Source organism: Vipera berus (assembly GCF_964194415.1).
Source record: "Vipera berus genome assembly, chromosome: 2".
Taxonomy (NCBI): Eukaryota; Metazoa; Chordata; class Lepidosauria; order Squamata; family Viperidae; genus Vipera; species Vipera berus.
This window is the reverse complement of record NC_138203.1, coordinates 234,672,864-234,698,691: the sequence shown is the minus strand read 5'-3', so window position 1 is coordinate 234,698,691 and position 25,828 is coordinate 234,672,864. Positions and strand designations below refer to the sequence as shown.

Sequence of the window (25,828 nt, the reverse complement as noted above, 5' to 3'; positions counted from 1 at the left end):
CGTTCTCACGTGGTGTGGTGCCTTGTATCTGCACCCTGCGGCGCGGCGGTTGGCGTTTTTGTGCCTTGCGGTACGGTGGCCCATTTTTTGCTCCCCCTTTTTTTCCGTGCCAGAGGCGGCACTCAGAGGCGCCTCCCTGTCCCCTCCCCCGAGGGCACCAGAATGCCGATGCTGCCTTGGCACTTTGTGATAAACAAGTGCGTTTTGGCTTGCGGTTTGGGCACTCGGTCTCTAAAAGTTTCGCCACCACTGACCGATACCATCTCAGACAGGTGAATGTCCAGTCTCTTCTTAAAAACCTCCAGTGATGGAGCACTCTTGATTTCTGGTGGCAAGCTGTTCCACTGGGCAGCTGAGAGAAAGGGGCGGCAGAAGCTGCATCCCCCGAAAGAAGTCTTCGCCGAGAAAATGGGCGCTGAGACGCCTCATTCTCTCACTCAGCGGAGACTTCTTTCGCGAGATCCAGCCTCTGCCGTGCTGCACCGAGAGAACAGCAAGCCGCCCCATTCTCTCGGCAGAGCACTCCACCGCCCCATTCTCTCGGCGGCTTGCCACCCCGTTCTCTCATCTCAGCAGAGACGTCTTTCGGGGGATCCAGCCTCCAGCTGCTGCATTTCCCAGCCTCGGCTTATACTCGAGTCAATAACTTTTACCAGTTTTTGGGGGTGAAATTGGGGGTCTCGGCTTATACTCGAGTCGGCTTATACTCAAGTATATACGGTATTTATACTGCTAAATTTTAATGACCAAATTTTTTTCTTTATCTCAGTTCATAACAATGTCTTTTATTCAACATACACATCTTAACTATTTAAGTACATTCTGTTTCAGATTTCAATAAGATGGTCGAAACTCCATTCTTCTTGAGTCTTATTTTGTCTTTTTTCCTATGCCAAATCATCTTCCATGTCCTTGTTTTTGGGTCATCGAACCAATCTCCTTGTAATATCATGTATATTAATTGATATTGGCAAAACCAACCGGTCACCATTCTTTTGAGAGGATTTGTAGGTCTAGTGGGTCGTCTCTTTATTCTTCTATATCGACATGGTTGTTCTGAATTATTTGTCTTCTCATCCAACTGTTCTTTTTCTAGATCCTCTAGTTCCTTCTGAGTTGAATAAGAAACCTTTTCCTTTTTCCAAGTTGTCAATGTCTTTTCTGGATTTTTAAATATCAATATTTGTTGAATAGTAGATTCTTCTGTCATCGTATTTGAATGCTTCATTTTTTCTATTGTATTTTGTATAGATGATTCTTTAGTTGTGGTCAAAGTTTGGGCTTTCATATCTGGGCTGTCTTCTTGTTCCTTCCCATAGCCTCTTAGTATTTCATTGGTTGTGGTAAGAATTTGGATTAGTGTTTTCAACATAGGGAGAGTTTGTTGATCTTCATCCATAAATAAATTTTGTTCCTGGTCTTCTTCCAAATTGGTATTTTAAGCTAAAGGCTTTACACTTAGAAAATCCAAAAGAGATATTTTTTTTTCTAGGTAGGGAACACAAAGCCTTTCACAGCTGTTGTTTCAAAGTTCTCAAGGTTATGTAGCTTATCTATTTCCCTGGGCAGTCAGCCAGGCCCCTTTTAAAGTTTCCCTTTGAGTCCCAAAGTTGTCTTAATCTTTTCAGTTTTTCTTTTTCTTTTCATAAAGAATCCAGATTTCCAAAAGAAGTAGACAATGAAAAATAAGAAATAAAAAATCTTTCAGCCCACATGCTTTGAGAAATAAAGTTCCAATTGGGATTCAGTTACTTTTTCAACATTTAAAACGCCCCTGGGTATTTAGTCGCCACTCTTTCTGGAGGGAGGGCTAAAGTCCCCCTTCCCTCACCGCAGGGGGAAAAATGCTTAGCAGCTTAAGGAGGTACAGAAAGTAATTAGGGTGTAAAAGAGGTAGATCTCACCCAGTCTCTTCTGCACTGCTTTAAGAGTTGCCTGGTGGAAAATGTGACTTCAGCTGTTCACAGCCTAGGGATGAGCCATAATGGCCGGTCCTTTCGTCTGCCAGTTTGGAGGGATCGCCAGGTCTAACGGGAGAGTTGCGGCTCTCCCGCAATCCAGCGAGCGCCCCTCCTTGCTGGTCACCTCTTCGGGGTGACTTTCAGCCCTTTTCAGGGCCCCCCAGTGATATGAAACTGGACGGGGGAGAGAGAGCAAATCTCCCAGCCGTCCATAGCAGCTGCATGGCAAACCGGAAGTCTCTCTGGTACTCTTTTTTTAAAAAAATCTTAAAATAAAGAAAATAAAAGAACAAGGGACAACTGTACAGGTCACATAAAGTTTCAAATGTAATGAATGTAGAAATATATCCATTTTATAGCTATCAAACTCCAGCTATTGCATTGATGTTAGTAAAACTGTCCCCTAAGTATTCCACTAAAGTGTGCCCACTTTCAGTATCGGGAAATATGGATGGGACCACAGAAAAAGCATTCTGCAGCTTCGTCAGACCAAAGGCTGCAGATCAAACTCTGCAGTCTGATGTATGGGCTTAAAGGCAGGGGAAAATATCAGTGATGGGTTTAATAAAGTCACTAAACACACTTGATTGAATGAGGTGCTGTATACTTTTATTTGATTAGCACATTCAGATTTTTGCACCATATTATCATTAATAGAGGAATCTTACATAGAGTAGAAAAAATTCTGCAGTGGTATGTACATTCAATATTTTGAAAATACAACAGTGATAAATAGCTATAGCACCATATATACGTACACCAAGGTTGCTCTCTTTGGCCAACATTTTTTGCTTTCTTAATCATATTGGTGAGAAGAAAATAGACATGACCCATGATAGTTTATTGTAGTTTACCTGGACTTATTATCCACATTTGGGGTAGAATTGCTGCATTTTAACAACGTGAATGAGTAGATAATTTATGTCTAAACTTTAAGGTATCACAGGTAAGACACCAGTTTTTCAGGAGGCTAAATGTAATTGGTCTTCTGGAACTGATACAGTCCTGATGGCATTCAGGAGGGTCTAGAGAACATTCCTGAAACAATATCTTTCCATGCAGAAATCTGTAGAATCACTCTTTGCCATCTCGAGGTAAAAAAGTAATATTCACACGTTCATGCCTTTCCAAAGGAGGGCTGGCTGTAGGTTAAGGCCGAGTAGGTATTGTCCTAGAGGTGTCAAGTTTTAGGAGGCACCAAAATTGAAAAGACTTCTGAACAAAAATTTAAGAGCAGTAACAGTTCACATTGTGAGCCACCATGTTTGCTTGAGGATTAAATATAATTCCGCAGTGTAAATAAATTAAAAATGCCAAAGGAAAGAAAACAATTGTCTGGGGCTGAAAATCATAAAGTGCTCGAAAATCTAAAGAAAGAAAGAAGCAAGAGGGTGCCTTTTTTTGAAATTCCTAACGACCAGAAGGTGAGCCAGACCATAGAGGGTGCCAGAACAGAACTTTTGCCTATAGCACCAAAATGTCTCGACATGGCCCTGAAAAGAGGGAAAAGAAGCAATAGGCCAGGAGTCCCCAACCTTGGCAACTTTAAGACCTGTGGACTTCAACTCCCAGAATTCCTCAGCTAGCCTGGCTGGGGAATTCTGGGAGTTGAAGTCCACAGGTCTTATCTTAAAGTTGCCAAGGTTGGGGACCCCTGCAATAGACTACAGGTAGTCCTCCACTTACAAAAGTTCGTTTTGTTGCCGTTCAAAGTTACTGTACAATGGAACGGAAAAAAAGTGACTGATGACTATTTTTCACAGTTGCAACCCTTTCGGGATCCCCACGGTCATGTGATCATGTGATCAAAATTCAGATGCTTGGCAAGTGGCTCATATTTACAATGGTTGCAGTGTCCCAGGATCATGTGATCCCCTTTTGTGTCCTTCTAAAAGTCAATGGGGAAGCCAGATTCACTTAACAACTGTGTTACTAACTTAACAACTAAAGTGGTTCGCATAACAACTGTGGCAAGAAAGGTCGTAAAATGGGGCGAAACCCATTTAACAAATGTTTCAACTTAGCAACAGAAACTTTGGGCTCAGTTGTGGTGGTAACTACCTGTATTTCTGTATTACTAATACTTAGCTACTGTGTCCTTAGTTATCAAAAAATGTCTCAAAAAGCCTTATATGTTTCAGTAGTACATGATTATTGAAATGTCATTCTCTCATTCACAGTGACTTTCCTTTATTGCCAAACATTCAGTGAATTGCATAGCCAGCACCATCCAGTTCTCAGTTTCAACTGGATACAACCATAGTCTCTTGCTAACTGTATTCTACAGCTGGAAATTTCAGGATGAGTGACTGAAATTCAGACACTTGAATCCAAACTCCTTCTCAGTGGAGAAATTCTAATGAAAGCATCTTCATGAAAACATCACGGGTAGGGGAACCCACAATTTGTCTTAATAATTGGTTGCTTTGTTGCTCTTCCTAACATTCAACTAGAATCTTTCCTCTTGTAAGTTACTACCTTATTCTTTGTCCTAATCTCTGGGATATTGGAGAAGAAATCTTCATTTCCTCCAGGTACTTAAAAATGGCATTATATTTTCCAATTGGGTACATTTAACATCTTCTAAAATTAAACGTCCAATTTTTCCAGTTTCGTCTTGTCAACTTTTTAAATTTCAAATCCTTGTCTTCCACAGTGTTCTTCAGTAAAACACGTTCCAACTTGTCTGAATTTTTTTTAAAAATGTGTTTGGATTGTGAAATTTTAAGTCAGTTATAAAAAATGATAGAACATCTTTTTAAAAACTAAGTGAATTAGTAACAAAGTAGACAATGAGATCCAGCATAAATAAAATATAAAACAGTCAATGTTAGGGCTAAACCTCTGGATTAACACTTACGGCCACTGCAGTATCCCCATAATCACGTGACCAAAATTCAGACACTTGGCAATTGATTCATATTTTTGATGGCCACAGTGTCCTGGGATCATGTAATCCTCTTTTGCAACCTTCTGACAAGCAAGTCAATGGGGAAGCCAGATTCACTTAACAACCACGTTACTAACTTAATGACAGCGGTGATTCACTTAACAACTGTGGCAAGAGAGGTCTTAAAATAAGGGCAAAATTCACTTGAGAAATGTCTCACTTAACAGAAATTTTGGTTTCAATTGTGGTCATAAGTCGAGGACTACCTATAGTAAAGAAAAAGTTCACTGAAAATCTCAACTCAGTATGCAGTGGCAATTCAAAGTAAGTTCAATTCTAAGGAAAAAAATGGGGGGGAAATGCTTTTTTATAACTATATAGTGAAGCGATATGTGGAATAGCTCTAGGTGTCCCAGAACTCTTAGTATTTCAAGACATGGAAAATAACATTCTCCAAGGCATATGGAATTCTTTGTCAATGGATATGATGATCCAGCCTAGCTTCAATTAATTTAGTAAAATATTAGGCATATTCACAGGATGAAACAATTGTTAGTCATATTGTTGAACTTCTACTGCTCCTGTAAATGGACAACGAATTTTTCTCAATATTCAAATTTAAATTTTCAGCTATTTTTCATAATACAAAATATATGAACCTTTGCAACTTCGAATTTTGCCATCCTTGCCACTCTTATATTTTAATCCATAAAGTCTGGGCACAAAGCAATTCAGAACTAAATCCGACGTGTGACATTATTTTGTTCAAAAGTTGAAAGAGTAAGGGATTCTAGTACTCTAAAGGCCCTGGAAAACTGATAGCGGGGAAAAGGAAATGCTTTGGGAAAAATACTCCATTCTGTGACAATTTTATTTTTGACATACAGTATCTCAGGCTCCAAAAAGGCCTGGTATTCCCCAAATTTTATTTGTTAACAATGCAATGTCATAAGTTATGAAAAAAACAGGTCAGGGGATTGCTCAATAATTTATGCTCCTAATAAAATAAATTTATGGAAAGAACTCTAGCATTGACTGTGACTCAGAAGACTTGTATCTTTATGAATGGAAAGACATTTTAGCCTCTCAGGATTAGCCTGAGTGATACTGTCTATTTGGCTTCTTATTAATTTAGTCCCAGACCCAGAGGAATAATATATAAATCTATAAATCTGCATGTTGCTGGCAGAATCAGTTAGGTCAGGCCACAATACATTCCACGTGTCATTAGTTAAGCCAGTATCAAATAACTTAAAGAACTCTAATTAAAAATATGTCTTTTCTTTACATTATACATAAAAGATGATATGCACATATTTCCCATTTGATTAAAAAAGCACCTTAATTTAAAAAATAATAAATCAAGAGCAACAAAACTACTGTAAAAAGAAGAGAATAGCACCATTTCTCTGCTCCAGCTGAAGCAGCCCACACACAAACGATGTACACATACACGCACACATTCGTATGGACATATGCACCCACAAGCACCTATGTTGCAAGCAGTACAAAGGGCAGCAAGATGATTCTCAGGTCAAATGCTTGCCAGGTGTATATCTAAGACCTTATGCATGTTAAGAATGGGAGGAAGCCCAAATGGCTGCAACTCTTCTTTTCTTCAGTACATCAGTTCTCCAAACTTACTTCAACATTTATACAGTTTGGTTTCTATCCACTGTGCTATTAACTGTCAAAAGAAAGAGAGAGAGAGAGAGACGGTGAAATATCATGGAAAACTGCAATATTTAGAACTATAAAGGTGTGAAGAATATGTACTTGGTGGGATGCTTTGCCAGCTCCTACCTGTATCTGCCTGGGGTTTGCAGTAAAGCTCACAGTCCTCTATGGAGTTGAAGCGGTTGGAATTTCCTCCACAGCCACTGTAGAGAAAGGGCCGACATTCCAATACTCTCTGGTTATAATACCATTTTAGGGTGTATTTGCTGCACTGGCCCTGTTCCAGACGCAAGGTACACAGGTCAGCTGGGGAAAAAATAACAGTGAGGATGCAGTAGGCCAATGCATTAGCTTATCAATACGATATGATAATCTTTATTGTCATTGTCCCATACCGAACAATCTAAGATGCAAGAGTGCTAAGTGCTAGTTTAGGCATTACGCTTAGCTGCAATTCAACAGAAATGTGGCCCATTGTCTCTAATATTCTAGATATAGTTGTACTGTAACTACAAAAATAGGCTGGAAAAAAGACAGAATGCTGGTAGTTACACCCAGTTACACTTTGTATATTCCCATTTAGCTATTTCAGCCTAAAGACCAATGGTGAGCAGTAGAAGTCTAAAGTTAATGAACTTTAACCATCCCAGTTTATGACAGTCTTTACATATTATCTACACACTTTATTTTCCTTCTCAAGAGAGAAACAATATGGTTTAATAAATTTACTGGTAATGAGGATTGCTTCTAACGGCACTGGTACAGAATTAAAGTTCCTAGTAGACCATACCTAGTTAGACCACAGCTTATTATTATTGTATAGAATGAACCAATTTTTCACTAGTGCGTTATGGTGGTTGCATTTATTCTGCATGCACAGGGTTATTTGCTTATCAGATGCAACATAAAGTACAAGGGAACAATTCAATGTGAGAAGTGCATAGAGATTGAGCCACAGATCCTTTGTGGAAGGCTTGTACTCTTTTGGGAGCTCTTGTGTAAAAATATTACAAAGACATTGAGATCTAATGCACTGGATACAATTTCTTTCGTTGGTTTCTAATGCATTGGAAATAGCTTCCCTTCATGACTATGACTCCCATCAAGAAGGTAATCCATGAATAAAGATTTATCATAGCAACACTTCTCAGTTTAAAAGGGGAAAGGGAAATATATCTGTTGTCTCAGCCTAATTTCACTATCCATTGGTACTTTCAGATGCAAGACTACAAGTTGCAGAACTGAATCTTAACTTGCAAATTTTTTTAAAAAAATCCACTTGAGATTTAGGAAAAAAAGTGACAACAGAATCAGACACTTTTAGGTGCCAACCTATTACTGACTTCTTTTATTAATTAAATACTCCCCTGGGGCATGTTATTAACTGATAGTTAATCTGTGGTGTAATTTTGCTCAAAAGATGCCAACTGCATATAAAATACATGCTGGACTTTCAATCATGTGAAAAAAATGGATTAATTATCAGGGACAACAGTTATTCGGGTTAAACCAGGGCTTTTCAACCTTTTCAGAAATTGTACCACTTTTAGGACATGACAATATTCAAGTACCACCAGTGCTTAACAAGGTGTCAAAAACTTGATGACTAAAAAAAAGGGGGGGGGGATTTTGGGTTTCATTGGTTAGATTCATTAGTTGTTATAGAAATGGCTAGTTTATAATATTATAGAAAAGTAAAACGTTGAGGTTCAATGTTAATGCTTCCTTCTACTCCTGCAACAGAGGAAGTCAGAAGTCAGTGCCTTTTCTTTTTCCCTTCTCCCCCTCACTTTTCCCTTCCTCTCACCTTCGCTTGCAAAAGCCCCCCCCTCACTCACTCACACTTTGCTCACAAAAGCCTCCACTCGATCTCACTCAATTCCTCCGTCTCTTTCAAAGGCACCACGCTCAGTCTCTCCCCCACTCACTCCATCTCTTTCAAAGGCCTCTTGCTTGCTCGTTCACTCACTTACTGCCGTGTCGCTTCCAAACGCTTCCAAACACCACTTGCTCATTCACTCCCTCATTTTCTGCCCCGTCGCTTCCAAATGCCACTTGTTCATTCACTCCCTCACTTTCTGCCCCGTCGCTTCCAAACGCTTCCAAATGCCACTTGCTCATTCACTCCCTCACTTTCTGCCCCATCGCTTCCAAACGCTTCGAAATGCCACTTGCTCATTCACTCCCGCACTTACTGCCCCGTCACTTCCAAACACTTCCAAACGCCATTTGCTCATTCACTCCCTCACTTACTGCCCCATTTGGAAGCAACGGGGCAGTAAGTGAGTGAGCGAGCAAGAGGCCTTTGAAAGAGATAGAGTGAGTCGGGGAGAGACCAAGCGAGGTTCCTTTGAAAGAGACGGAGGAGTGAGTGAGAGTGAGTGGAGGCTGGGGCTGCATTTAGCAAGCAGCATGTTTTCTGCAAGTGAGCTGGGCAGGAGCCCAGGATCAGTGCCAGGATACAGGTGATACAGCTGCACAGAAGCGCGGATGTGCGTGTGTACTCACCCCTTGTGCCACCATTGCTGCAAGTGTTGTGTGGGCAGCAGCAGTGCCACTAGTATCACATGGGTAGCAGTATTGCCGCGAACCTTGTGCAGGCAGTGTCACGATCCTTGCACCTGCCGACATTGCTGCGGGCCATGGCATGATACTAGCGCTGGTGGTAGCATCGCCGCGAGCCTGGTGGTGGCGGTACCACAAGGCTCACACAGATGCTGCCGTCGCTGAGAGCCTTGTGCGCATGCTCGCAGATCCGTTTTGCCCCATTTTACGTATTTCTCTTGCCATATTTGTTCAGTGAATCCCTGCAGTTGTTAAGTTAGTCCCAGAGCTGTTTAACTGAATCTGGCTTGACTTTGCTTCTCAGAAGGTCAGAAAAGGGGATCATGTGAACTCCCTGGGACAATGCAACTTGAAAGCAGCATGTTTTCTGCAAGCGAGCTGGGGAGGAGCCCAGAATCGGCGTGTGCAGCTACAGCTGATCCTTGCTTCTGGGTGGCTCCGCAGAAGCACGGCTCAGCTGTAGCTGCAGACCCTGATCCTGGGCTCCTGCCTAGCTCACTTGCTTGCACTTCTGGAAAACATGCTGCTTGCTTACTGAAGCTCCAGGATCAGTGCCGGGCTACAGCTGATCCATGCTACTTGGTGGCTGTATCAGCTGTAGCCCCCACTACAATTAGCTAGGGTTCGCGTACCACCAGCCAGGTATTTGTGTACCACTGGTGGTACGTGTACCACCGGTTGAAAAGCTCTGGCTTAAAGTGCCTGATGTGTCCCAGATCTGACCTGCTTAACTTTTTCATATTCAGCCAAGGTCAACGAGGTAGGGTAGATTTAAAGCCATTACTTATTTCATAGAGGTTACCAAGTAGCCTATGAATGATTGCACTCTTACTAATCACTTCCACAAGTTTCAAAAGGAGTTCAGGCTTTCAACCTTTCACTATCCACAGAGTAAACCACAGGCACGCACCAATCCTTCAAAGACACATCAAAGACTAATGTAACTCACCATCCCTCAACATAGGAGTTTCAGTCCCATCTGCTACCAGGCCCTCTTCATAGTCTTCCTCTGTGTAGACATACTCATACTCAGGCTCACTTGCTTTCAATATGTTTCGTTCCTGGCTCCCTACAAAATAGAGATAGTGGATTCAAAAGATCTCACGTAAGGAAGATTTGATGGCAATGAAGGAACAACAATTATGTTGAGTCCAATGAGGTAGGGCATACTTAACAGCTGTATTCCTAGAAAGGAAAATTTATTTATTTATGAAGGTATTAAATTTGTAGGCCACCCAATATCAAAATGAGTTTACAGATTAAAACAAAAAAGGAAAACAACATTTTTAAAAGTGCAGCAATTACTATGGGGAACAAATCCTTCCCAGCCTAAAGGGGCCTGTCAAATACTCTAACACAAGATCTGGCAAAAGAGCAGATTTTCAATGCTGTTTAAATACAACCACAATGAAAGGCAAACAAACCTCAGCAGGGATGATTTTCCAGAGGGCTGGTGCTGCAACAGAGAAGACATGCTCTATGGGTCCCATCAAGTGACATTACAATGGAAGAGACATGGAGCATGCCAACATTGCTTGATCGTATGGGCCAGGCAGAAACCATGAAAGCCAAATGGCCTTTTAGATAACCTGGCACTCTGCCATGAAGGCTTTGTAGGTGATAACCAGCACCTTGAATTGTAGCTAGAAGCCTACTGCAGTAACTACTGCAGCTCACAGAGCAAAGGTGTTATATGGGCATACTGCTAAGTTTGTAAGCCGCCCTGAGTCTTCGGAGAAGGGCGGGATATAAATGGAATTAAAATAAAATATAAATAAATAAATAAATAAGAAAACATGTTCAATATTGCCCATGCTGCTGCATTATGGACCAGCCACAGCTTCTGAGTGATTTTCAAAGGCACTCCCAGATGATTCTAGGGCAGTATAAATTGTGAATGTCAATTGGCTTGATGGCTATTTTTTCTGCATTTTTATGTTTCTTTTTCATTTTATATAATTGTATCTGACATATTATTATGAATTGAGCAATATTACATTACCACTACTTATTCTTATTTCTCCTGGCTTTTATCTATAGAATGGTATTTGCAACCCACCTTCCTTTTCATAAGCTATTATAGCAATAGCACTTAGACTTATACACCGCTTCATAGTGCTTTACAGTACTCCCTAAGTGGTTTACAGAGTCAGCATAGTGTCTCCACCAACCTGAGTCCTCATTTTGTTCCAAGTAGAACAAAACTAATCATATCCTGCCTCTTGCTTCCAATAGAAGAATAGATTGTCAGTGTGATAATGCCTGGCTTGCAAAGTGCACTCTACTTTGGAATTCCAAAGTGGACTGAAAGGAAAAGGTGAAAATATTTAATTCTTCCTGGGAGAACATGACAGCAAACATTTTATGCATGATAATATCAAGAAGCCCACAATGTGTGCAAGAAAAAAAAGGAACAATACTAAGAAACAAGACTCACCTTCTTCTTCCTCAGCATGGGACAGTTTAAGCACAGGGATAATTTGAGCTTTAACAGATGAGTATGGCTGGGTGGATGGATCATTGGGGATATTACCTGGGAAGAAGCCACAATGCAAACCTAAATAGACACATAACTGCCATAAAATAATTAGCACATGTTTACCTCCCCACTTCAAGAGAAGAAACCTCCATCCAAAGTTCAAGAACCTTGACCTATCTCCTTTTGACTTTTTCTATAAAAGTTAGTGAGTAATAAATTATGTATGTAGAGAGGAGACAATTCTCAAATAAAGCTGATGTAATGAGTAATACAAAACAACTTATTCTCCAAGGTTTCCATCTATTGTCATTACTGATTGAAAGAATACTGATTTCATCCATACTTGTGGGTGCTAAATGTTTGTAAACTGTACACATTTCACACCTTCCTTTACAGTAGATCAGCTCTGTCTGCTCTGTTGAATCTGTATTAATCAAATGTTCTGCATATCTGGGTATATTTATCAGTGATATATTGGACACCTATTTATTAATGTCTCAGATTACAAGTACTGCAGAAAGGAAGACAGTTCATAATAATCCAAAATACTTACGCCGTTCAGAAACAGAGAACTGGCTTCCACAAGCTGAAATGAAAAACAGAAACAATCCATGTCTATGGAGATTCTCAGTCACCCAGGTTATAGTTGTCCCAAAGATACTTTTTCCGGAGGCAACTGGACTTCCTTGTTTTTCTTTGAAGATGCTTTGCTTCTCATCCAAGAAGCTTCTTCAGCTCTTTCCCCGCCATCCATTCTCCACCATCCATTCCCCACCATTCAGTCGGAGCTGAAGAAGCTTCTTGGATGAGAAGCAAAGCATCTTCAAAGAAAAACAAGGAAGTTCATGTCATAGTTTCTTTTGTCTTTGATCTGTGCAGTTCAAGTTCTCAATAATTCATTCTTTCTCCATAACGGTGGGGTCACACAAAAAGAACTTAGTTATAGATAGATTTTGATAACTTATGTATCATGATGTTAGTTCCTAAATAAAGCCTATCATTTTCTTTCACATAAGTATCATTCTCAACAGTACTTTCTTACAAGTTACACTTTGAGGATTTTTCTTTACAAACACTGCTTGTCCTGTGAAAAACTTCATGTCTGATTTCCCATTTTTTCCCTACAGAAATTGTCTCTAGCTGCCTCTTGTGTGTATAAAAAACAAGGTAGGAGTATCAGATTTGTTTTCCTCAAGAACAACTAGATATGGTACAGGATTTTGAACAGCCCTGGAGGAAACAGTACATCCAAAATCCTCCCCACTGCTGCAAACACGTCTGCAATTTCCCCAGTAAGCACACATCCAGTTTTTAAAAAATAAAATGGATTCTAATCCCAGATTTCTAACCTACTGAGTGATTTGGATCAAACAGCACACTCCTAAAAAGAGCATTTGAAAAACACAAGGCATAGCCATCCCATTGAACAACTATGCTTCAGCATTGTCCAGGGCAGTTATAAGCTAAACTGTTTACAAGAAAATGAGAATATGGATATGAAGAGTCTATAGAGGGGAAATGACAGGGTTGAAGAGTCCAGTTAGCCTTAGGGGAGGCCTTACCACAATGTTGACTCATCTCTTGCCTGACAAATTGTCGGACCTCTTCTTCCTGCAAAAAGCACAGAGCAAATATTAACAAGCTAAACTGCTCTTCATTCATTCATTTATTTATTGAGTGCACAGATACCCCACCACAATCCAAATGGACTCTTGACAGTTTATTATAAAGCAATAATACATTTATTTCTTAAAGTGTAATGTGTTTACGTTATGACTGTTTACTTATATTATGCACCATTACCCAAGCAAAAACAGCAATAAAAACTGCAAAAAAGACCCACATAAAATCATAATAAACACTCCCTATATCCCCCTCAACTACATCGCCACACCATCAATATACAACTTTACTGTACCCGAAAGCACGTGGGGGGAACCAGCACTCTGAGGCTTTCTAGAAGGAGAGAAGGATAGGGGCCTGCTATATCTCAAAGGGAAGGATATTTCAAAGGGCAAGGTCTGCTCCCAAGGCGGTACTCTGTCTAGTCCTCCATAAATGTGGGGAATAATCCCTTCCATTTCCTTCATCAAAACCTTCCAAAGCAGCCTCCGGGTCAAAGCAAAGAACAGATGAGAGACTTCGAAAATGTGAGCAATCAAGAAGAGTGCTTAATTAAATGTAACTTTTGTCAAAGAAAGAACAAACTGCTACTGCAGCCACCTAAAATGAATTTAAAGGTAAAGGTAAAGGTTCCCCCGCACATACGTGCTAGTCGTTTCCAACTCTAGGGGCTGGTGCTCATCTCCGTTTCAAAGCCGAAGAGCCAGCGCTTGTCCGAGGACGTCTCCGTGGTCATGTGGCCGGCATGAGATGCCAAATGCGCATGGAACGCTGTTACCTTCCCACCGTAGTGGTCCCTATTTTTCTACTTGCATTTTTACGTGCTTTCGAACTGCTAGGTTGGCAGAAGCTGGGACGAGCAACAGGCACTCACTCTGTTACATGGCACTCGGGATTCGACCCGCCAAACTGCCGACCTTCTGAATGACAAGCTTAGCATCCCAATTCTGATTTAGGATTCTGATTCAGAATGTGACTGGCCTTCAATTTCATTCACTAGTAGAAAACTGGCCAAAACAATAAACAAATGTTCTTTTCTATTGGAAAAGCCTTTTCCCTTACCGTCATGCCAGGTACTCCTTTTTCTCCTCTTAAGCCATCAAGCCCTGGACTTCCCTGTCAACATGCAAACAAACCAACAAAGTTATTAAGTCAAGAGCATTTGGAGCTGAAAAATATGCTCATTTATCTGAGATATACATTTTCATTTGTTTAAAAAATATAATAAAGCCTATAGGTAAAATAACAACAAAGACAAATGAGCTTGACATCATTCCAATTTTGACTGGTTTTACAGATAAGGCCACACCATGGATTATTAAAGAAATCACAGTAGGTTTAAATAGCATGCCCAACCACATTAAATCTTCTGTCAAACTGGATGGACATCAATGAATATGTGAACCTAAGAGTTTCTGTTCAATCTATTTGGAACAGACAAACTTCACAATTATATATGGCATAGCCAGGACATATTTGGAAAAATATTCAAGAATATCCAAGTAGCTGTTGAGTTAGAGTTTGCTCATCCCCCCCTCCTCCTTTAATTCAGAGATAGGGATGGAGCGAAAGCAAAAGTATTCTGGTAAGTAAAGATAGTTCACAATGTATTTACAAACCTGGTCTCCCCTTTCTCCAGTCATGCCTGGTGGTCCTGGCGCTCCTACAACTCTCTCACCTGCAGGGCCTCTTTCACCCTACAACAGGAAACCAAGCACATCTATCATCTCATCACATAGGACCCTCAAAGTGGGGTCATTTCATAGGTCATTTCTCTAGCCTTCCTTACTTTCTCTCTCCCTCTCTCCCTCCCTCCCCTCCCAGAAACGGTATTTGAAGGGGTACATTTTATCAACCTGTATCACTGTGCACCACTTGAATAATACTAATGATGTTAGTGATGATAAATCATAATACTAATGGTCTCTGGGCTATTTTGGACACTTTTAATGGTTTAATTTTAGGTTTTATTGCTTTCAGTACAGCGATCTGCCTTGTTTTTATTTCTTGGAAGAAATGGAAAAAGAAGAAGAGAAGGAAAATAGGTTTAAAGCTAGGGACTCTACTTTTTAAAAAGAACTGAGATTAGCATATCATTTGTCTTTGTGTGGAACCGATTCATACATTCAGAGTGCTCTGGACTCACAGCACCTATTCAAGGAGCAGGTGATACAGCTGCAGCTCACATGGCTTTGCAGCTATGTCTTGTGCACCAGTTATAACCAGTTCTAAACTGGGGGGCTCTTCATAAAGCTGCTCATGTCTCAATCATCTCCCATTTGGATGACTCCAGTTCACCCTATGCAGGCTGTGCTTGATGACCCCTTGGAAGCCTCATCTGATCCAGAATGCGATGGCTCAAGCACTGGTGGACTTCTATGTAGCACCTATATTTTGAGAGCTGCACCTTGCCCAGGATATCATTAGCCAAGAGCCTAAGAATCTACTTCCTACTAAAGGTTGGCATAGGAGTAATCTACTAAAGGTTGGACTTAGAGTTGGTTGGTTTATGTCCACCCCTAGAGTGGAAAGGAATGAGCAAAAGAGGAAAAGGCAAAGTGTAGTCCAGCCACATTGTTCTTTCGTTGAGATTAAAATGCAATACTTGCTTATCATTTGTATTAAAAGGAGTACCAGGACATAAAAGCTTCTATCAGGCATTTCTGCAGATGATAACATACAACAGGGTTTCTCAACCTTAACAACTTTAAGACACATGGATTTCAACTCCCAGAATTCCCCAGCTAGCTATTCTAGCTGGGGAATTCTGGAAGTTGAAGTCCACACTCTTCAAGTTGCCAAGGTTGGGAAACCTTGACCTAGAATTTTGACAATAACAATCAAATAGTGTAATGGCAAATACTTACTTTCTGCCCTTGAATTCCTTCTGGGCCTTTCGGGCCAATGTTGCCAGGTGGACCAGGAGGCCCAGGGGGTCCATCATTTCCTACAGGACCTGGGGAACCTATAATGCCTGGAGTACCCTACCAATAGAGATTTGAAGAATTCTTATATACAGATTTTGCTTGCAAAGAAATTTAATCCTGCTTCTGTGTGGATCAATATTCTGCTAACTAGGTTAGTGTTTGTATGGAATCAGAACAGAATTTCTATTTAAACATTTGATTAATTTTTGCAGAATGGAGTATTTCAATCTTGTTACAATTGTTTATAAATATTTAAAAAGAGCAAATTTCTTTTTATTATATCATATTTTTGCAAAAAAACAACATTTGAAGGCAATGTTCAAGACAATTTTGGCTTTGTCAATCCTGTTGATTGTTTCTGATTTCATGCAGAAGACTATACATAAGGAAAAGTAATCTCAATTTAAGATCCCTATGAATCAAGTAAGGATTATACTATAAAAACTCATTTAAGACTTCTAACTTTGAGTGATATCCCCTTATTTGTATAATTCAATAAACCAGGTTTATTGAACCATATAAGCATTACTGATTGTATTATCCTCATTATGCACATAATTGCACAATGACTCCAGAAGATGATATAACCACAAGTAATTTAATGTATCACAAGTAAACTCTGATACAAAGATTTATTTTAAGACTAAAGCTAATAAAAGTGATCATGAAAAGAATTCCAGCAACTGCTGTGTATCAAATACAAGCCCTAGTTATAATGAAATCAAGGTTTCAAACTACTATTTTTTGGGTAGGAATTGTTTCATCTGTTGTTTTAATGTGGGACAAGTTTGGTTTCAAACAGTTCTCCTATTGTGAGAACTGGCTCTCAAAGGGATTGAAATCTAGGCAGTTTGAAATAGAAAACCAAAAGATTACTTTGTGAATTTCTATTGCTTTGATAGCAAATTAAATAGATGAATTCATCCAAAGTAAGGATTTTATGTATTCATTTATACATACCCATATCTATCTATATCAGCTATATCATGGGTGTCAAACTCGCAACGTCACGTGACATGTTGCAATGTATTGCGACTTTTTTTTCCATTGCTGGCAAAGGGGTGGGCGTGGTTTCACCATACGCATTTGGCCCGTGGGCCAGCAGTTTGACACCACTGATCTATATCTATTTATCTCCAAGTACAGCTTTTAAAAGCATGGCATTTCTTTTGTTTCTGGATTTTAAAAGTATGCAGATTTTATTGTATTGATTCCCCCCCCTCCCCGCCCAATTATTTTTAAGTGAAAGAATAACACACCCTTTCACCCTTTTCTCCCTGATCGCCTCTGGATCCTTTCTGGCCGTCAAATCCTCTGTCACCCTATAAGGAAAATAAATAAATAAATATAAAAATGGTTTGATTTGTATAGAAGCAAATTATCTAGTCATATCCCACTCCCCCAAGTATGTGTGTGTGTGTGTGTGTGTGTGTGTGTGTTTATGTATGCATATCGGTGTATGTATCTTACATATGCAAAAAAGTTTACTTCATGATAACAAAAATCATAAAGGCTGATTTATTGGTGATTGGTTGAACCAATCAAAATGGAGGCAGCACCATTTCCAACCAAAATGGAGACAGCACCGTTCTCAACTTACATTTGAACTATGTAAGTTCAAATCTTACACAGACAACAATATTATAAGGCAACCTCAATCTCTGAATTGTGGGTGCTAACCCTCTCTGGGATGTGGGGCAAGATATTCACAACCTTTCCCCCCGATCAATACTTCAGTACTGATCTACTGACACCTTAGCATATACAGCAAATGTGGGCTACCTCTATTCCCAGAACTCCATAGTATTGGCATCTTTGACAGCAGCCATTAAGCTCCTTAGAGTCATATACCTTTCATTTGCAGAGCTAGCATTTACTTTTCTTCCCATATAATCTCATTACTCTATACCAATGTTTCTCAACCTTGGCAACGTGAAGAGGAGCAGACTTCAGCTCTCAGAATTCTCCAACCAGGTCTGCCCTATACCATTCTATGCTGTATTTCTACATATTATTATATCATGTTTTCATTATTCTATACCTTTGGACCAATAAGGCCTTCCTTTCCAGGGATTCCTGGGGCCCCAGGCATGCCAATCTCTCCCTAGGAAAAAAAAAGCAAAAGGTATAGGCTGTTCTGTCCAAATATATGACCGGCTCTACTTCCACATTGAAAGACACTTGAAACACTTACAGGATCACCCTTCCTTCCAAGAAGGCCCGTTCGGCCTGGTAACCCTGGCTCTCCCTAGAACAGAAGGGAACAAAGTTTTAGCTGGAAAGGGAAAGGCAAAAGGAAATGTAGACACCAAAACTGCAACAGGCTTATTCTATTTAGTGAGGGGCTTCACTATGATAAAGATCCCCCAAGTTATTATTTACATAATAATTATTGTATACAGATTCTGCGTATACAGAAACAATGCTTTGAAAACGTCCACAATTTTCCCCTTAAGAAGGAAAGCCTTGTATGTACCCTGAGGGTAGCCGAAGTAGAAGGAAAAAAATAATTTATTTTTTACTGTTAATTTGAATTCTCTCTTCAGAGGGCTGTATATTTTCAATTCCCATTTTCCATTTTCTTACAATATTCCAAATTATCATTATACACCTTAAAAACAAACAAATCTTTTTTTAGTTTTTTGCTTAATGTCTCATAATGCAAAGCAATCAAAGAGTAAATCTGGCAATCACCTTCTCACCCTTATCTCCATCTTGGCCACAGGCTCCTTTCATTCCTCGATCACCCTGAAACAGAAATAAAATGAGCACCGCAAATAAAGATAACATTGATGCACTTCTCCAATGATTGATTGTACATATTTTTAGAATGTTTTTCTAAAAACAAGAAGAGAGGAAAAGAAAAGAAACAAAAATCCTGTATCAAATATAATACAAACATTAAAGAAGCTACAAATGCTACCATGACAATTTATAAAACAATACTTTGAAATCTACAAGAAATCAGTAAAATAAAAGCCTGATTAAAAAAAAACCTGAACCTCTGTCCAAGGTTTTATCTCCTGTGAAATATGATGCAAACTGGCATGCAGAGGTTAGACCTCCTTGTTGGTAAAAGGGCTAGACTGCTCTTTTTGCAGTTAAACCTAATAGCAATAGCACTTAAGACTTATATACTGCTTCACAGTACCCACTCTAAGCAGTTACAGACTCAGCTTATTGCCTCCAACAATCTGGGTCCTCATTTTACTGACCTTGGAAGGATGGAAGGCTGAGTCAACTTTGAGTCCGTGAGAATCGAACTGCTGGCGGTTGGCAGAATTAGCCTGCAGTATTGCATTCTAAGCACTGTGCCACTATAGCATGAATAGGTAGCTTCTGACTCCATTGTACAGGTACAGGTAGCTCTTTTCTGAGCTAATATGTTCCTCTCCCTGCATCAGCTTTACAAATCTTTGAGATCAGCTCTATATGACCTGGAGAGAATCTCTTAAACTTATAAGAAGATAAAAAATAACCATGGTAGATCGCACCTTTGGGCCTCGCATTCCAATAGGTCCCATTTCTCCTTTCTCCCCTCTGGTTCCAGGAATACCATCCTTTCCAGACTGACCCTGGAGAAATAAAGATGAATGGAGAAATAAAGATGAAGGCAAAGTGATACATGGAACTGTACAATTGTAGGCAGAAGCAGCAACACATAAAGAGCACTCACCGGCTCTCCTGGTTCTCCTGATTTACCAATTTCTCCCTGTGTAAAGGAAAACAGCCAGTATGTAGACACCTGATCGGAAAATGAAACCATCCAGTAGATACGCAACCATGAATGAAGAAATAATCTCTTACCTTTTGCCCACTGGGTCCTCGTGCACCAGGGAAGCCTGTGGATCCTTTCTCACCTTGTTCACCCTTTACTCCCTAAGTTAAAATTGAAAATCACAGACAAACATGAGTGTCAGAGAGAGAGAGAGAGAGAGAGAGAGAGAGAGAGAGAGAGAGAGAGAGAGAGAGAGAGAGAGAGACAGAAATGCCTATCTAATTCCTGTGTTCAAGAAAAAAGAAAGTATTCATAATTCTTCTTCATATGAAACTTGGCATAATGCTTTTAATGGATTCTCTATTGAATTGTGCTCTTGTACAGTATTCCAGAAAGTCCTGTTTTGGTAGATAGATGGACGAGATACACTTAAATATACAGACTGCTTTTTTCAGTAGCGATCTACACATATTCATGTAGATTAATAAATATCTGGCAACATGCAGAGTTTCATAACTCGGAGACACAATGAGCAAACAGAAAACTCTGCAGCAGCACCAGAACTGTCGGGAACTACAAAAAGTGGGTGTGAGCTTTGAAAAGACTTAATTTTGCCTTTTGACTATGCCCCACCCCTTCCAATGAAAAAAGTTACAAAATTCAGCTAGGACATTTGAAACCTGCAGGATGAAAAGGTTCTGTATGGAATGCTTTCAGGTGATGCACAGAGATGTCATTGACCTTACCAATTCCTTCACTCTAACTCATCTTCTGCACTCTAATACAGGCACTGGTCCCTTTAGCCCTCAGTGCCTCTACAGCAGAGGTCCCCAACCTTTTGGGCACCAGGGATCGGTTTCGTGGAGAGAGGTTTTTTCCGTGGACCGGAGGTTTTGTGTGCTGCCTGCATCTCGCGGATGGGACTTTGCTTGTTTGTGTGGACCGGTTGCTGGCATGCCGCAGCCCGGTACTAGCCCACGGACTGGGGGTTGGGGACCCCTGCCCTAGAGTGTGCAGAATTTTTAGGAAGAATTTTAGCACTTTTGAGGAGCCAGCCTCTTGCCGTATCTGTGTGGGATACAGCAAAAGATGGGCCTTTGCCTGCTCTCTTACCTGCTTGACACAATCTGAATGCCTTGCCTATGGTGATAAATGCAGCCCAAAGATCTGACCCAGTACCTTCTCTCCAATGATTCCGTGATCTCCTTTGTCACCCTTGTCCCCTTCCATTCCTTTTAGGCCACGTTCTCCCTAGGAAAGTGCAAAAGAAAAAAATATACCTTTTAAATCATTAATGAGAGCCAGTTTGATATAGTGGTTAAGGTTCCAGGATAGACACTGGGAGACTGTGGATTCTAATCTTGCCTTGGGCATGGAGCCAGATAGGTAGCCTTGGGCCAGTCACTTTCTCTCAGCCCTCGAAAAAAAGCAACGGGCAAACAACTTTAGAAAAACCTTGCCAAGAAAACTACAAGGACTTGTCCAGGCAGAATCAGACACAATTGAATGGAAGGGGGGAAAAAAACCATTGGCAAGAGAATTAATAACAAAGTTGAAGTGCTATTATGGAAGAGCATACAGATTGATTTTTAAAAAGAGAATTAAAAAAAAACAAATTATGCCATTTAACTACAACAGAAATTAGAGTTTTTGTGTGCCATATTACTTACTGGTTCTCCTTTGTTCCCTCGCAGACCTGGTGGGCCTTCCACAATGACAGTATCTCCCTATAATTGAGAAAATATGACAATCAAGAAGATTCTAAATACTTCAATTGTTCTGTTTTCATTTCTGCTCTGAACTAATACAATTTTTCTGTAGTACAAATATCAACTGTTCCATAATAAAATATTTTGTTTGAAACATGGCAAAAACCAACCCATAAATAAATTCTGGGAAAAGTAATCAATTACCTCACAGCCAGGAAATGATCAGGGATTCATGTCATAATTTCTGCTAGTCCTACCTGGAGAAACCCAAGACTCAACCTTGCAACTTTTGCCTGCAAAATCTCTGCGTGATTGAGTTTGAATGCCTTCTCCCTTCAAATAATGCAATTTGGTAAAAGTAGGGACTTGGAGATTTCTTGCATCTTTTTCAAGGTTAGGCTAATGTCTATCAGATGAAAATATTTTTTTGCTATAACTTTGTCAGTGGGCTTGTATAGATGCTGGCTTGCTTTGAAGAGTTTTTTTGTTCAGTCATGTATTTTCTAAGGCTGCCCACTTGCCAAAAAAGTTTATTTTGGCACTGCACAGGTATCACCACTAATCACAACTTAATCTTTCCAAAACTGTGATACTTACTTTGTCTCCTTTCAACCCCATAAGCCCAATGTCACCCTAAGAGAAAAAAAAGTATAATTATAAATTAATTTACATAATTATTGTCAATGATCTAGCACTCTTAGATCAGTTGGATTATAAATATATAGATGGTTGGTATTAAGGCTAATAATTATAATAAATGGTATTTCACAGCAGAAACTAAGATAATAAGCCCTTGCCTCCAGGAATCTAAAGAGTTAGACTTTGGTAGGGATATTTTGAAAACTCACTGTGGCCTGGGTGCTTGCTTAAAAAGCAGCCAACTTATTATGAGGACTAGATAAGCAATGTAAGGGAAAGGGGACACTGTAATTATGCATGTTTTACAGGCTGATTCTTTGTCTATCCAAAAGGTGTTTTCTTTTGACATAATTCAGATTTGCAGCATAACAGGTGCTTGGGAACAGGAAATGCCAGATGTTTAGTTACTTTTCTTCACTCATTCCAAAGCTAAAATTGTATTAATAAAGTTGTTAAGAATTGTTGTGCAGAGGTCTCCTTGTGCTACCAAAGAGTTGCACAGACAAGGAAGGGTACTGAGTGCAGTAAGAGTCACACAGTAACCACAAGAGTACACTGAGTTGTGAAGAACAAAAAGTATTTTACTTTTGAGGTGGTGTAAGAACAAAAATGCACGGTCAAAAATAAACAGTCCAGGTCATACACAATAGCAACAGTCCAAGGAATAATCCAAAATACAAAGTCTTCTTACCAGTCCAGAGGTCAATACACAGTTGTACAGGTTTATCACAGTAGTAAACCAACAGTATAGCAAAACAGAGCAAAAACAGTAATAGTAGAGAGCAGTGAATTCAGAGAGAGAGAGAGAAGCTACGTTCCTAGCTCCCTCTTATGGCCATGAGAACACTTACACACCCATTGGCCAATTAACATCTTAAAGTCACAACATCATGGTTTAATATATTTTCAACCCAACATTGTAGGCTATCACCATATGCCTAAGAAAAGTGATTTTATTTTTCAGCATTAAAAATAGGACAGAGCAGGAACATTCTACTCCTCCTAACAACTGCCCCACCCCACTCTTACTTACTTTGTCACCTCTCTCTCCTCTGTTTCCTGGAGGGCCCTAAAGACAAAAGAATGCTTAAATGCAAAATGTTTATGCTTAGGACCAGATAAAACAGAGGAAAGAAGACTGAGATATTTACAGCAGGCCCCCGATCTCCCTCCAGACCTGGGCGCCCATCTTCACCCTGAGGAAAGACAAATAAAACATTCATAATAGAACAAAAGAATAACCGGGGCAGAGGAGGGGGACAACTGTACATCAAGACAAAGCTGGGAATTTCCCATAAAACTCAGCCAGCTGATAAATCCCAAAATGACACACTAAAATTCATATTTTATTCCAACATTTTAAACTTCACAGTCCTTTTCTGAATGGAGAAATGCTTTTATAAAGTATGGCTTTTGAATATTTTAATAATATTTGTTTTCACCCAAAATTATATTGGGATAGAATCTCTAACCAATTTTAGTTTACAAAAATCTAAATATCCATTCTTTGCCTCAATAGGAGGAAAAACTAGATATTACAGTACTGCTAGTAAATATTTTCTGCTTCAGACCATGGAATATCTAGCACAGTTAGTTCTGTGCACTCATCTTTTGTTTTTGGTCAAATATGATTAGAATTCCAGCATAAGAGTATGCAACACACATCATGTTTCAAACTTCTGGGCTCTGAGTTGTCAAAATTTCTCTTTTTTCCAGTTTGAAACTGTTCTTTTGATTGAGAAACAGACTGCCTTCAAAAACTTAAGAAATCTTCAGAGGTGAAAACAGTGCGAACTTTGGAATACTCCATCTCAATCTCAAAAAAGAAAAAGAAGTCTATCTTGCTTCTCTTGAATAAATTTAATTTTGAAATGAGGAGTTTCGTCAAGTTTTGCACTCAAATAATTCAAGATATTTTACACACCCATACAATATCACCATGCCTGGATCATGATGTTAAGAGTCAGGGTAAAATACCTACCCGAGATCCTGGATCTCCTCGTTCTCCTCTAGGTCCTGGTTGTCCAATACCTGTATCCCCCTAAAAAAGCAGAATATGACAAAAGGAAAGACCTATCAGTGGATTCTGTTGCTATTTCCAGCATCTTTCTTGAATTATTTTTAGGCACGTAAGCTTTATCAGAACTGAATGATTTTTTAAAAAAGAAAAGAAAATAAAAAATAAAAAGCTCTCTAGAAATAGTAGCTATGCAGGAAGTAGAGGCTCCTTAGTATTCCTTTAATCTCTATATTTTGAAGGTTAAAACCTCATTTATTAATGGTAAATCCAAAAAATGACTGATTGCAGAATAAGCAAAAATTAGAATAAGTTATCTTAGAGAAACAGATGTGATTACCTTGTCACCTTTTACTCCTGGAGTGCCTGAAGTACCCTACAATAAAGCGATCATAAGAAAAGGGAATAATAAAAATAGATTAATATTTCAGACAGCAAAGAACATGTGCGTGTAGCAATGCAACACAGAGGATATGATTCAGACTGTACATACAGTCCTCATTAAACTGCTTTTCAACCCCCTCATTACTTACTGGTGGTCCTGGGGGTCCTGGAGGACCTGGTGACCCTGCAGTACCATCTCTCCCTGGGAAGCCAGTCAAACCCTAATAAGGAAAATATCTTTCAATCCAGAGGCTTAAGTCCAAACAGGAGAAGCCTGGTTCATGTTACTCCTAATGAAATCTATTTGGAATCTGCATTCCGGTTGTATAAGTAGAGTTACACACTGGTGGCCTATACTTAAATATGGGGAAGATATAAATGTACATTATGGGGAAAAATCATTGACATAAGGCAGGGGTAGGCAACCTCGGCTCTTTTATGACTCATGGAGTTGAAGTCCATGAGTCATAAAAGAGCCGAGGTTGCCTACCCCTGACATAAGGCATTCTCTTTCTATCAGTTATACATGGTTAGTTTCTTCAACTTTAAAGTGGAGGACAGAATGGGATGAGGATTGGAGTAACAGAATAACGTTGAGGACAGAATGGGAGGAAGATTGGAGGAACAGAGTTCAGCATTTGGGCCAAGGACCCAGAATTTCCCATATGCATAAAACCTAGTGAATCAGTTAAAGTAATGTGACATTTGTCTTTAGCCCTAGGTTGAGTGCTGAGACAAAGAACAAATCTAAAGTCCTTTGGGAAAGGGTGGTATATAAATCTAAATAAATAAAATAAAATAAATAAATAAATAAATAAAGACTACTCATCATTATGGAGAAATCCAGAACAAGAGAGCAATCCTCATGAAAAAGAGGAATAATCAGTGATGGAATACTAATTCAATGTGGATTCAAGAGAGGTTGTTATTCCTTTATTCAGAGAACACACCAGGCCATGGGATTGGATGACAACAGCAATTATCAACCTTACCCTCTCTCCTGGGGGTCCAGGTTGGCCAGTCATTCCATTTTCTCCTCTCAGACCAGCCTGGCCAGGAGTTCCAACTGCACCTGGTGAACCAGGTGGGCCTGGTAGGCCAGGTAAACCAGGATCTCCCTGAAAATAAAGCACAATACATGGTGTTAGGCGTCAGAATAAGCTAAGAAGCTGCAAGTCTTTTTTGTCGTTGTTCTTCAAACATTTGAGAAGAAAGAATTATAAATGCACGAATATACTT

General features: G+C 39.7%; 1 protein-coding gene across 1 annotated transcript in view; it reads right to left on the bottom strand.

The window, feature by feature from the left end:
• Positions 1 to 6,434: 6,434 nt before the first annotated feature.
• COL7A1 (collagen type VII alpha 1 chain) overlaps positions 6,435 to 25,828 on the bottom strand; it is a gene marked incomplete at its 5' end in the record, with an annotated part of 122,196 nt that continues 102,802 nt past the window's right edge. Inside the window, 25 exons of the mRNA XM_081319072.1 lie at positions 6,435 to 6,538; positions 6,655 to 6,834; positions 10,043 to 10,162; positions 11,531 to 11,626; positions 12,126 to 12,158; positions 13,135 to 13,183; positions 14,258 to 14,311; positions 14,815 to 14,892; positions 16,063 to 16,179; positions 17,382 to 17,444; positions 18,164 to 18,226; positions 18,317 to 18,370; positions 18,817 to 18,870; positions 19,617 to 19,697; positions 19,799 to 19,834; positions 19,930 to 20,001; positions 21,020 to 21,091; positions 21,511 to 21,567; positions 22,147 to 22,182; positions 23,222 to 23,257; positions 23,340 to 23,384; positions 24,170 to 24,229; positions 24,546 to 24,581; positions 24,739 to 24,810; positions 25,582 to 25,707. Coding sequence (XP_081175198.1) covers positions 6,504 to 6,538; positions 6,655 to 6,834; positions 10,043 to 10,162; positions 11,531 to 11,626; positions 12,126 to 12,158; positions 13,135 to 13,183; positions 14,258 to 14,311; positions 14,815 to 14,892; positions 16,063 to 16,179; positions 17,382 to 17,444; positions 18,164 to 18,226; positions 18,317 to 18,370; positions 18,817 to 18,870; positions 19,617 to 19,697; positions 19,799 to 19,834; positions 19,930 to 20,001; positions 21,020 to 21,091; positions 21,511 to 21,567; positions 22,147 to 22,182; positions 23,222 to 23,257; positions 23,340 to 23,384; positions 24,170 to 24,229; positions 24,546 to 24,581; positions 24,739 to 24,810; positions 25,582 to 25,707 — 1,725 coding nt within the window. The 3' untranslated portion in view covers positions 6,435 to 6,503. The remainder of the gene's footprint in view (positions 6,539 to 6,654; positions 6,835 to 10,042; positions 10,163 to 11,530; positions 11,627 to 12,125; positions 12,159 to 13,134; positions 13,184 to 14,257; positions 14,312 to 14,814; positions 14,893 to 16,062; positions 16,180 to 17,381; positions 17,445 to 18,163; positions 18,227 to 18,316; positions 18,371 to 18,816; positions 18,871 to 19,616; positions 19,698 to 19,798; positions 19,835 to 19,929; positions 20,002 to 21,019; positions 21,092 to 21,510; positions 21,568 to 22,146; positions 22,183 to 23,221; positions 23,258 to 23,339; positions 23,385 to 24,169; positions 24,230 to 24,545; positions 24,582 to 24,738; positions 24,811 to 25,581; positions 25,708 to 25,828) is intronic.